This window comes from Neolamprologus multifasciatus, chromosome 22 (assembly GCF_963576455.1).
Source record: "Neolamprologus multifasciatus chromosome 22, fNeoMul1.2, whole genome shotgun sequence".
NCBI lineage: Eukaryota > Metazoa > Chordata > Actinopteri > Cichliformes > Cichlidae > Neolamprologus > Neolamprologus multifasciatus.
Genome location: NC_140459.1, coordinates 20801622 through 20814870, shown reverse-complemented (window position 1 = coordinate 20814870; position 13249 = coordinate 20801622). Strand labels below are relative to the sequence as shown.

Sequence of the window (13249 nt, the reverse complement as noted above, 5' to 3'; positions counted from 1 at the left end):
TCACAATTCAACTCTCAAAATTTGAATTCTAATGGAGTTATCACTCCAGCATTACTATGTCCTGTTCCCAATACCTTTTTGCATTAGACTGCATTATAGTTTATGGTTGCATGTGTGTATTACCGGACGACTCCTGATGTGTTCCTGAGGACTGAGGCAGCAAAGCTCTGAGTGACGCCCACCAAACTGGTCCCATCCACCTCCACGATCTGGTCATTCACTTTGATTCTGGTAAATGTAAGAAGAAGAATCTTTCAGCACTTAAGATAAGATAGTAATAAACATGTAATTATAAAATAAATGAATAGAATAGAATCGAACACAATAGGCCTCTATTGTCATTGTACATGTACAATGAAATTATAGGTGCTCCAACACCAACTGTGCAGGAGTAAATAAAAATGTATCAATAGTATAGACATCAGGAATAAATGTCTGCGTTTTACTTTTACTGTGCATATATTTAAGCTGAAATCTGCATGCACATATGACCTCACGCTGGGCTTCTGCATTAGAAAATGATTGTGGTCCAAAGGCTAAAAGATGCACAAAGGCACAAACACGCTGGCGTATCATTCATGTTCACATAATTTATAGAACTACAACAGCGGAAAACTTTCTGGGGTCACAAATTTCCAGTGCAATAGCTCCAGACTACTGTGTAACAAGGAGACAGAGGAGATGAGACTCAAAACAAACTATGAGGGCTAATGGGGACATGGACGCCTTTCGCCCTCGGCTACAATACATCCGGTATTTGTGCTCTGCTCTGGACATGACGGGAGGTCGCCTAAGTTCTTGACCTAAAATGAAACTCCTGATAACACTTGAGTATACAGGATTCAGGGGAACTGCGAACAAATTGCTTAAAACAGACAGCCTTGTTGAATATTCAATTTCAATTTGCATGAAAATCTGTACTGAAAAAAAAAAAAGATGCAGAGGGATTTTGAATCTGGATTTTGAGTAACTGCTTCAACATATAAATAAAACAAAAACTAGCTCTCATTATTTTCAACAAAACAGTGAATTGTGCTAATAATTAATTGCTGGAAGCCACAACAGACACATTATTCTCTTCTTTAACAGCAATTTGGTTTTTTATTTGGTCCAAAACAGAGTGCAAGAAGGCCCATCTCCTCGATACTTATGAACACAAGCTTGAAGACTTTAAACTTGTACATTTCTCACATTTTTATCAAATAAAATGGGCAGATGAGATAAGGGTCTCTTAACTCGATTTTTCTTGATTTGTATGAATGAACTACCCCCATAGGTTCAATTTAAAAGCAATAAAACTCAAAGATAAAAGAGTTCTCAAGTGATCTACAAATACAATTTCATAAACTGGAGAGAGCCACACTAGCTAAGACTATTTAACAATGGTCAAAATCACTAGCTACCTACAAATGCATCCTCTGCACTGTTTCCTTTTTATTTACCGCAACAATAATATCAAAATGAAGAGGTGTTTGATGGCTTCATATAAAACTGCAGCTCCTTCTCCCAGTCTGTTACAACATAACACCAGCTGCCGAGCAGGATTTAGTATGTCTGTGACGGCTGACGCATCAATCACAGATGTCACAGGGATGTATAGAGACACGTGGGCCTGACAGGTAGACAGACAGCAGGCTGGTTGTCTGTCAGCAGTCCAGATGCTTCTCTGACCTTCATAGATGCTACCATCCAAATGTGGCTGTATGTGGTCGAGCCTAGTCGGTATACAACTTCCAAACAAAGGCAGCAGGAAAGACAAAAAACTGCCAACAAAGGACCTTGTCAGTTAATGTACATACACCGAATTACACATCCTATCACCCTCATGTCCCCTATCTCTCTCTCACACACACACACACAGGCGAGACATCGAGCCACAGCCAAGTCATTCTGTCTGCCTGAGAGTGAATGCGCTCCTGCACATTAGACCATTAAGTCAGACTCAGCAAAGACAGAGCCCTGTGGCAGGGAGGGTAATGACTCAAGGAAATCACATTCTGGATAGTGACTCCTCCCTTCTCTCCCTGTGTATATCTGTGTGTGTGTGTGTGTGTGTGTGTGTGTGTGTGTGTGTGTGTGTGTGTGTGTGTGTGTGTGCACAAATAAGTGAGCATGCAAAAATTACTGATTACTTTTTGCAGCCATGACACTAACATCTCAAGTGTATAGTTTATTTCTCTAATACTGTGATCATGGTCTATTGTGAAATCCATCATGAGGCCACAGCCAGAACTGCAGATTCACGATAAAGAACAGCTGTGTTTCCATCTCTAATAAAGACACTAATGATGCAATATAATGTTGGAAGCATTCATTCACTTGAAGTATAATAAAAACGTAGTACTTTGGCTTCCTCCCACAGTCTGAGGACATGCGTGTTGGGGTAATTGCTGATTCTAAATTGGCCATAAAGTGCTGTATGTATGGTTAAAATGAAAGTTTGAATGGTCAGTAAGAATAAAAGAGTGTTATGTAAATGTGAATACATTACTTAAATATGCATGGCACTCTGGCTATTTTAAAGCCAGCTGTAAAAAGATATTTAATTTGTGAATATTTCTTTTTTTCCTTTTTCTTTTCTTTTATTCAGTCTTTATATTAAGTGCAGATGTCCATTTCACCACTGAACTACAAATATCACTATGAAACTATTAAACTTCACCAATATCTTCACTTATATTAAGTCAGTTTGTTAATATTTTAAGTGTTCTGAGATTTTATGTTTAGATATGCATGTTAAGCACTTTAAACATGTTTTAACATGCAAATGTTGCATCAATGTCCAGCAGGTAAAGTGGTAAAATATCAACCTAATTGTGTATTTTTGTATTTTATTGTATTTCATAACATGAGTCTGAAGGCAGACATGTTACTAAAGAAAAATAACCCCCAAATCTCAAAGCTGAACAGTCCATGAACAACATTTTTGTCATGTAGCGTCTCATCACAAAAACTAGATGTTAAAAATATTCATGAAATAGCAACAGTGGCTGTCCTCGGCTGTGTAATGATCACCAAATTTGCATTACACAGTAGTGCACATGTGTTAATGTTAATTAGCTCTAAACACAAAGCAGACTTCATTCTTTGGTGACCATAAATACATTTTTCAGAATACATAATTTCAAGGCAGCTATTAGATTAGAGGTTGGTTTTTATTGTCGCCATGCCTACAACCGCGCTGCTAGCATCACTAAAAATCTAAACAAACACACGGAGGAGCATGCTCAGCAGCTTCTACAGCATTGTTGTAAAAATGAAACTAAACTAAAAACTTTTTTTTCCACTAAAGAAAAAAAATAAACAGGCTCAACTCTACAGTCACACAAATGTGAACTCGAGCTTCAGCACAGTGTTCCTCTGATCTTTTCAACTTCTCTCACTTCTCCCACTCACCATGGGAAATTAGGCTTTATGGAGTCAGTGAAACTGTCATCTTAGAACAGATCAACTTTTCTCACTTTCGAAGGAGCTGCTTCCTTTCTGCCGCTGCTTTTCTCCATCGCTCTGCTGGTTACATTTTAACTAATCTCACTGTCATGTTCCTCAAAATTTCTGCCATAAGAATAAATCCCAGGAGGAAACACCTAGTGCAAACAGCCCTGCTGCTTTAGGCTTGTTTTCTATGAAGAGCCCACTAGCTTCAAACTGCATTGTGAGGAGCAGTTTCTGTTTATGGGGAACCTGAACCACACAAACAAACTAACAGGTGGAAGGTGACAGCTCAAGAGGCCAGTCTGTCAGCTGAGGAGCTGTCATCTCCTCCATCTCTGACTCATTGCTAACTCTGCACTGTTTACACTTTTCATAATGCACAAAAACAATGCAATACTGTAAAACATCCAGGGACATACAGTGGGGCAAAAAAGTATTTAGTCAGCCACCGATTGTGCAAGTTCCCCCACTTAAAATGATGACAGAGGTCAGTAATTTGCACCAGAGGTACACTTCAACTGTGAGAGACAGAATGTGAAAAAAAAATCCATGAATTCACATGGTAAGATTTGTAAAGAATTTATTCGTAAATCAGGGTGGAAAATAAGTATTTGGTCACCTCAAACAAGGAAAATCCCTGGCTCTCACAGACCTGTAACGTCTTCTGTAAGAAGCTTTTCTGTCCCCCACTCGTTACCTGTATGAATGGCACCTGTTTGACCTCATCATCTGTATAAAAGACACCTGTCCACAGCCTCAACCAGTCAGACTCCAAACTCCGCCATGGCCAAGACCAAAGCGCTTTCGAAGGACACCAGGAAAAGAATTGTAGACCTGCACCAGACTGGGAAGAGTGAATCTACAATAGGCAAGCAGCTTGGTGTGAAAAAATCAACTGTGGGAGCAATCATCAGAAAATGGAAGACATACAAGACCACTGATAATCTCCCTCGATCTGGGGCTCCACGCAAGATCTCATCCCGTGGGGTCAAAATGATCATGAGAACGGTGAGCAAAGATCCCAGAACCACACGGGGGGACCTGGTGAATGACCTGCAGAGAGCTGGGACCAAAGTAACAAAGGTCACCATCAGTAACACACTACAACGGCAGGGAATCAAATCCCGCAGTGCCAGACGTGTTCCGCTGCTGAAGCCAGTGCATGTCCAGGCCCGTCTGAAGTTTGCCAGAGAGCACATGGATGATACAGAAGAGGATTGGGAGAATGTCATGTGGTCAGATGAAACCAAAGTAGAACTTTTTGGTATAAACTCAACTCGTCGTGTTTGGAGGAAGGAGAATACTAAGTTGCATCCCAAGAACACCATACCTACTGTGAAGCATGGGGGTGGAAACATCATGCTATGGGGCTGTTTTTCTGCCAAGGGGACAGGACGACTGATCCGTGTTAAGGACAGAATGAATGGGGCCAAGTATCGTGAGATTTTGAGCCAAAACCTCCTTCCATCAGTGAGAACTTTGAAGATGAAACGAGGCTGGGTCTTCCAACATGACAATGATCCAAAACACACCGCCCGGGCAACAAAAGAGTGGCTCCGTAAGAAGCATTTGAAAGTCCTGGAGTGGCCTAGCCAGTCTCCAGACCTCAACCCCATAGAAAATCTGTGGCGGGAGTTGAAAGTCTGTGTTGCTTGGTGACAGCCCCAAAACATCACTGCTCTTGAGAAGATCTGCATGGAGGAATGGGCCAAAATACCAGCTACTGTGTGTGCAAACCTGGTAAAGACCTATAGTAAACGTTTGACCTCTGTTATTGCCAACAAAGGTTATGTTACAAAGTATTGAGTTGTATTTTTGTTATTGACCAAATACTTATTTTCCACCCTGATTTACGAATAAATTCTTTACCAATCCTACCATGTGAATTCATGGATTTTTTTTTTCACATTCTGTCTCTCACAGTTGAAGTGTACCTCTGGTGCAAATTACTGACCTCTGTCATCATTTTAAGTGGGGGAACTTGCACAATCGGTGGCTGACTAAATACTTTTTTGCCCCACTGTAAATAGAAACAGAGACTTTAAAAATCAGCGTTTTTCTGCAGAGAAACTCTGCAGAGAAAAAGAAATATAATTTAATGTAACGACTCCGTCACACCTACACACACACCTACACAGGTACAGACCTGTGTAAGACTGTGCCTCTCTCGGTGGATATAATCTGAACCCCTGCTGTTAAATCTGATAGATATAGAGCGTGACTGCGCATGTAAGACTGAGCGAGACAATATGGTGGAGTGGTGCTGGGGGAAATAACATCTATGGAAATTTTTTCCTGTGGAGGGACTACATTTATATATTTTCTGCACAACATATGCAAGTTTAATCCTACGTGCATGTTATTTGTTGTCTCCAGACCCACTTTTAGACTGAAAGAAATGTGTGATATCCAGCAGGAAAGCAGCACCCACCTGCTATCTCTCTCCGCAGCTCCACCCTCAATGACAGTCTTAACAAAGATGCCCAGTTTCTCCAGGCCTGCATCAGCACCAACACCCATCCCGATGATACTGATCCCCAGGCCGTCTTCATCTGGAAGCACAAAAACCCCACAAATTTCAAGTGTCATTCTCTGTATTTTCACAAGTGTCCAAAGATCCAGTCAATCAAACCCAAAATGACTTCTGTTACCATTGTCAACCATATTGTGGAATACGACAGAATATGTGAATAAGTTCAGTATTAACTGAAAGAATGAGACGTCAACCTCCAAGACATGAAACAATTTTTACAAGAATGTAAAAAATGGAGGAGAAATGCCCTTCATTCATCCCTGTCCTGTGTTAATAATTCAAATGCTGTTAGTGTTACATAACAGAGAGTAGATTATGGTGTCCCACAACGTAATGTCAGTATATTTTAGATCCTGGGTGTAAATGAATTTTAGTACAGAACAAGACAAGTGGAAAACATGCAGTGTCACGTCTGGGGAATTAGGATGAATTAAGCAATCCTTGCTTTTTGGGATAATCTAAGTCAAATTGCAATTTGTGAATTATCTCTTTGTAACATCTAACAACAATAATAATAATAACAAAATACTGCTAATGGTCGAGGGAGAGATTTAAACTTTAAGGCATGATCTATGGGAAGGGGATGAAGGAAACGTGAAGGAAAGAAATTAGGAAAGTACAGAAGAAAGCAAAAAACAAAGACATCCTGTGTGGATGGTTCTGTCTGTTGGGTATGATAAGTAGCTGACAGAATCCCATCTTCATTAGGATTTTCTTAGATTTTTTCCCCACCTTTCTCTAGCTCCACAGGGAAGAGCTCCAGTTTCTCCACCCTCTTCTCCAGCTCATACTCAGCAGAGGAGGCCACGGGATCCACCTCCTCATTACGTCGGTCATAGTCTTCATTGGAGTAGGTGTTAAACACCTGAAAAAAAAAACAACACAAAGAATTATATAAGCTAGTTGCATTAAAAAATGTATTCAGGCTTTATAAAGGGCACATCATACTGTACTAATAGCCTCACAGGAACAGGTTTTGCCTTTGCACATACGACACTAACAGTGCCACACCTGGGAATGTTACATACATTTATACTACTCTTCTTGACAACAGTGGTTGCTCTTTAGGCGAGGGAGTAAATAAGAGCTTTGTGTTCCCAGTTATTGGGAACACAGCACTACTTTTAGCTAACAGCACTTGGATAAACAAGGTCTTTATATGAAAGAAACAACTGCAACCACAAATAAACTGTAATGCAAGGAAACATAATTGCTTTGAGGACGGGGATGCCTCTCTCTTTCTCTGAGCTGTGTGGTCCTCAGAGGAGCCTCTCCTCCCTTGCAACAGTCAGCTGTCACTTCAAATCTCATCCCAACCAAGAGCTCTCACGGCTCCCTGCACCGAGGAGGAAGGAAAGGAGAGGAGAGAGAGCTGTGCACGCTCTTGTCACGACTTTAGTGTGGTGTTCTGTCGAATGCTGTCTGCTGGTGTCGAAGAAAGAGGTGTAAGAATATGCAAAGTGTTCAAGCGCGTAGATTAACATGCATGTAAGTGCAGAGGGAAGCTTGCATGAAGGCATAAGCTTCACTCCGGCAAAACAGGCACCTGCAAACCCTGACTCCAGGCGCTATTAATAGAATCTCAGATTTAGCTTGAAGTGAACCCTTTAGCTGTTTTCTGTCACTCTTTATATTAATTGTGGCCAAAGTTTCAAATACTGAGGTCAGTCTGTGATCAGTTTCACATCAAAGAGAGTGGATATCTCTGCCCACCAGCTAACAAGCTTCTGTTTGTGAGGGGCAGCCAATCAGAAGAAAGACAGCTTAAAGAGAGGAAGATGAGCTAAATTGGTTGTTTTGGACAGAAGATAAACTGGAGGTTTTTGAATCTTGATCTTTGGTGAAATTCAAGAAGAAAATGACATTAAAAATTAATGTAACAGGATCCATTAATTAGACTTAAATCATTTGAGTTATTCACAAAACTGCATCAATAAGTCATCATATAGATGTGTTACTCACTCTGTTAAAGAGATAGTGTGCTGCACGCACAGACAGGGCACACTGAGATGGCATGATGCTGCCAGGATTTGCTCTGTGAGATCTTGCATGAGATCTGCATGACCTCCCTGTAATCAATCATTCAGTGTTATCAACAGCCCTGCATTATTAACACTTCCTTGCACCCAGAAGCACACGCACACATGAGTATATGCACTGTATAGACTGTGCAGAGAATTACAACATATCAAATCAGACACACGCAAACACTCAGCAATCAGTAGCAGACGCCATCACACTCACAGACCCGTTAAACACACCCACGTATGCACACTGCTGACAAATGCTAACACCAGCACTTGCTCTGTCCAGGATGTCCTGAACGCGATGCCACCATTGGCAGCCAGTACATTATCTAATGGCCTCTCTCAGTCACTGTGTGCTATCTACAAACACATTAGCATGTGGCCAGTCACTTGACAGAGAGAGAGAGAAAAAAGATGAGGTCATGAGGAAAGATGAGGACTGATGAGGGTGGATCTGTGAGGGAAGGTAAGCATAGAAGAGTGGGCGGAGGCTCAGTGATGGAGAAAGATAAGGGCAAGCGAGGGACTTCTACGCATCTGGGAGGCAGATGAACTGAATAGGAAGCGGATGGAATAGAGAATAATGGTGACTGAGGGAAAGACTGATGAGATAAATGAAACAGCACACACAAGGGAAATAAGAATAGGTAGGCAGGAAGAGAGTGAACCAGAAACAGAGAAACAGACTGAAACATTTAACAGAAAGCATTTGCCTACAAAACAAAGACACCCGATGGTTATCTGGCTCTAAACAGAAACCCCGGTATGCATCTCCATCCTGTCCAAACACCACCTGGCTTCCAGGCTCAGAAATTCTTTAAGAACAGATAAAATATGTAGAAGGGCTATCTGAAATATAAAGGTCAAGATTCTCTCTCACAGCTACTTCTCTTCTCAGATCGGATGTATAATATCTTCTTGTTCTCCTACAATAATTGGATTTTGTTCTGGGGAAAAAATACTTTTGGATCTGAAATGCCAGTAGAGCGATAAGAGGCTCAAAGGCGCACAAAGAATGATTTGGTACACCGTCGTGTGAGAGTGTGCTTAACCTTGGCAGGATGGCAGAACTGCTGCCTGCTGCTTTTATTACTTTAGGGAGGTGTAAAGTGGCAAGAGAGTAAGACCAGACATGCACCTGGCAAATACTAGCCTGACAGCTGTGGGACAAACTGTTGGGGCCATAGTTTGACGGATATCAATATGTTTACCCATATTAGTCGTTCGGGACTGCTGTGGCTGAATCGATCTCAGCTCCTCCAGTCCATATGTCCAAGGATCCTTGGGTAAGATACTGAACCCTGGGTTGCCCAGTTGTCAGGCAGAGGTGCTTAGGTATAGATAAAAGCATTGCATGAATGTGTTTGTGACTGAGTGTATGAGACATTGAGCAGAACGCGCTGTGTAAGAAGCAGTCCATTTAGTCTAACAAACTGGCTGCGACTTTGACCTCATCATACTGTAATGACAAACCCCTACATTTTTACTTTAGTTATAGTAGCTTCACACAAGGAGAGTTACTAAAAAAGGAAGACTGAAGTATAAGGGACCGTTTCCCCATGTGGTTCTCCCTTGGAAATGGAGCCAGCTTTTGAGGGTTTTAACACAACACGGCCATTTACATGTAAATATATTCATCTATGCTGCCTGCAGTTTCTGTCAAGCTTAACACCATGCTCGGGTCAAAAACAAAAAAACCACGACAGAAGTTTACATTCTGGAACAGCTATAAATCTCCTTGACTCTGTGTCATGCTGCTTGCTGACGGTGATGCGAATGGTCTGTATGAAGATAGTCCACAGAGCCAGAAAACATATCACCTTTCACAATTCTCCCAGTGTCAGTGCTTATCCTCCCACAAACTCATTCATCAACATAAAATACAGGCAGATATAATCCCTTCTCTAAGATCTGGAATACAAACCGCAAAGTACAATCTATCATTCTTAACTGTATCAAAGGATGTCTCTTATCCCCTCTTTTCTTAGACTTAACCTTCATCTGCACAACGCACTGATCAATGCCCTGTGAAATCAAACACACGCGCGTTTCTGTATTTTGCCGGTTAACAAACCTCCAGCAACAGAACAACTGGCGGTTATGTGCAGACTCTGCAGCGGTTCTGCTTGGGCAGGCACTCTTGTTATCTTTTCTCCTGTCCTCGCATTAGGATAAGGGAGTATACTTTGACTCTGAAATACGGTTTTACAGTCATCTGTGGATGATGCTGCAGACGCCGGGACACTGCAGATGCTTGGGAAATCTAAATTGATAAAGCTGAGGCCTCTTACTTAGTAGAAGATCCTCGTTCTGTCCTTGTATTTGAGCGCTTATGCAGATTCAAATGCAAGTACATGAATACAGATTCCTAACAATATGAATGGTATTCATGCAGGCTTTAGATTAAAAGGCCATTGCACACACACAGATGTGTAGATGCAAGCATACACACATGACAGTGATTCATCCACTAATGAAAAGGGCGGTAGTTCATATATACTCAATCAACATCCAAGACATTGGTTTTTGCTGCTAAATGATATCTGTCAGCCACCTCAGCTGGTCTGTAAAGATAGCTGTTGGGTTGGCCTAATAGCTCATATGATGACCGCAGATCAGCCAAGGGATAATACTGAGACTGGAATCTTTAAGATGCTGAGTCTGGAGCCACAGTAAATAAAAAAGAAAGACTATATCCCCCGAGAAAGAGAGAGAAACCGAATGACTCATATGATTCATGGTTTAGAGCAGCAGCAGACACTGAGGCTATTGAACAGTGAACAGGCAATAATAGAGAAATAAAGAAAAGAAGATGGAAAAAAAAAGCTGAGGAGTGGGTGATGCTAGGGGTAATTTGCTCCAGGGCTGTTTGAGTCCTTGCCTAAGATGGCACGGCATGGCGCCCAGTCACGGCGAAAAGCCTCTGATGGTATTAAACTGGGCCTTTGGTGAATTGGTGCCAATGCTGCCACCCGCCCTGTGTCTTCCAGACAGTGGACGCTGCCCAGGGCAAGACGAGGCTGGAAAACCCAGGAGAAATGTTCCAACTGGTGTGGCATGAACCCAACAAACCCTGCGGTGGATAAACTACAGCCTGGCTCTCTCTCTCTCTCTCTTTCTCACACACACACACACACACACACAAAATTCATAGTCTTCTCTGCTGCAACACCTCAGCGTATTTGCATTCCATTACTTCTACCTGTGGCCACCCACACAGACACATTCGCACGACGCCAGGCTGGAGAACTGACAGGTGCTGAAGAAAGTGTCTGGATACTGAGGGGACAAGACAGTCGCTGATGGTGGAAATAAATGAATGTCAGACTCAGACTGACAGCAATAAAGAAGTGGGGATGGGAAGAACAGGGAGCGAGAAAAGAGAGGAGGAAACATAAACATTCAGTATACAACTCTATATAAAGAGAGGTGAGAACATACAGAGATTTACAGTCAACTCAAGGCCAGCCTCTCTATCTTCTTGACATATATCCTCCCTCATCTGGGGAAGTGACACTGACAGGGAATGCCACAATCACATAAGTCAGCGTTTCTTTTTTTAACTTTAGACACCGCTTCTGCATACAAAACAGACGCACACACACTGTTCATACAGGAGGGCAAAAAGCAGATTTTTCATCTGCTGTATCTGCAGCGGGCTTGCTTTTCCTTTCTATCGGCTACTGCACAATACTACAGGGCGCCGCTACTCCCACCAACACCTGAGTCAAGGGCCAACTACAGGACAGGAGACAAACCTAAAGGGAAACTAGACAGAAGAACTAGCTTAAAACAAGTGCATATTATCATATACAACGAGAGGGAGGAAGAGATTAGAAGTAACACAACATGTTGCTTGTTACAGCACATGCCCACTTGCTATGCTATGTAATTCATTAGGCTGCGATAATGACTATGCAGAGAGTGGGACTGCATTTCTACGAATCATAATAACCAGTCTGTGTGATCCGGACTGCTGTGAATGAAGCACAGAACCCTAAAATTATCTTAGAAAGGGACAAAAATGGTTTATAGGGTTGATTTTGTTTGTATCAGCAGATCTCAATCTTGTTTCTGACTCACTATAAACAAGCACATGGTGATGGTGCGGCAGTCTGAACCTTCCTAAGCACGAGCTTAGCAAACGCTGAGAACATTGTGTCACTGAGATGCTGTGTTCTCTGCAGCTTTTTTTCCCCCAGCAATAAAAACTGACAGCGCACTGGTAATATCATTAGCACGTGGCCAGATTGGGTAGGTGGGGGGTTGGTTGATAGTTCATGACACAGTCTGCCATGTGGCAAATGACCAGCCACAAAAACCGCAAGGCACGTCTCGCCTTTCTCGGATCATTAAAAATGCATCCCCCAGGGAGGATCGGGTGGCACCGAAACAAGCAAACAAAAACACAACTGCATTAATAATGGAGTGACTAAGCTACAGGCACGCACAAAATACACGCATGCCCAACATCCGGGTCAAGAGTAGTTGTTCCTGTCAGAGGTAAGAGAGGAAGGGAGTCATGATTGTTTTTCTATTGACAGCATAACTGCTAAAGAAAAACAGTACTTCACTAGACAGCTTGGTTTGAATAAAATAAGTAAAAAAAAACACTGCTTGATACATATTTTCATATAGGTTTTGATACTTTGTAACATGTAACATTTTTGTAACTCTGGTTTAGGTTTAGGGTTTAGGGCATAAGAAGAAATCTGAGGCATGCTACAGCTGAGATGTGCACAGAAACAAGAGTCCTACCAGAAAACCTTTTAGTACCAGTCATCAGCTGGATTATCAGTTATATTTTTGTACTTTGACTCATTTCTGTTTTGGAAATAAATGAACTTAAAGTACCACGCAAAACACTTGAGACACCCTCCATTTTTTATATTTTGCTTCCAAGGAGCCAGAATTTTCTTTTCTTTTCTTCATGTATTAAGTGAGGTTGAGCAATTATTTTCCAGGCTTTTTTGAAGGTCTTTCAAACTTTGTTTTTAGACATTGGCTGCTTTTTAACTCTTTTTCTGTTCAGTCCTAGTACGTGAGCATGTTTTTTGTTGGTTAAGTCACTTAATTTGGATCTATGAATCATTCAAGCTTTAAAAAAAGGTCTGCAACCTAAAGGATGAATCAGTTCTGTGTCTACACATAACAGACAGCTTAGCAAAGAACCAAATTAAAATGGCATCTTTAGGCACTTTATTAGCATCCTGTCACAAAATAATTTGTTCAAATTTCTTTAGTTGATTCTATG

The 13249-nt window shown here is 41.6% G+C and overlaps 1 protein-coding gene across 6 annotated transcripts in view; it reads right to left on the bottom strand.

Annotated features, from left to right (window-relative positions):
- Nucleotides 1-13249, bottom strand: part of ppp1r9a (protein phosphatase 1, regulatory subunit 9A) — a 53389-nt gene that overhangs the window by 23930 nt on the left and 16210 nt on the right. For all 6 annotated transcript variants that reach the window (XM_085147862.1, XM_085147861.1, XM_085147865.1 and 3 more), the window contains exons 3-5: nucleotides 6701-6833; nucleotides 5867-5987; nucleotides 124-228 (exon numbers count right to left, since the gene is read on the bottom strand). In XM_085147862.1, coding sequence (XP_085003988.1) covers nucleotides 124-228; nucleotides 5867-5987; nucleotides 6701-6833 — 359 coding nt within the window. The remainder of the gene's footprint in view (nucleotides 1-123; nucleotides 229-5866; nucleotides 5988-6700; nucleotides 6834-13249) is intronic.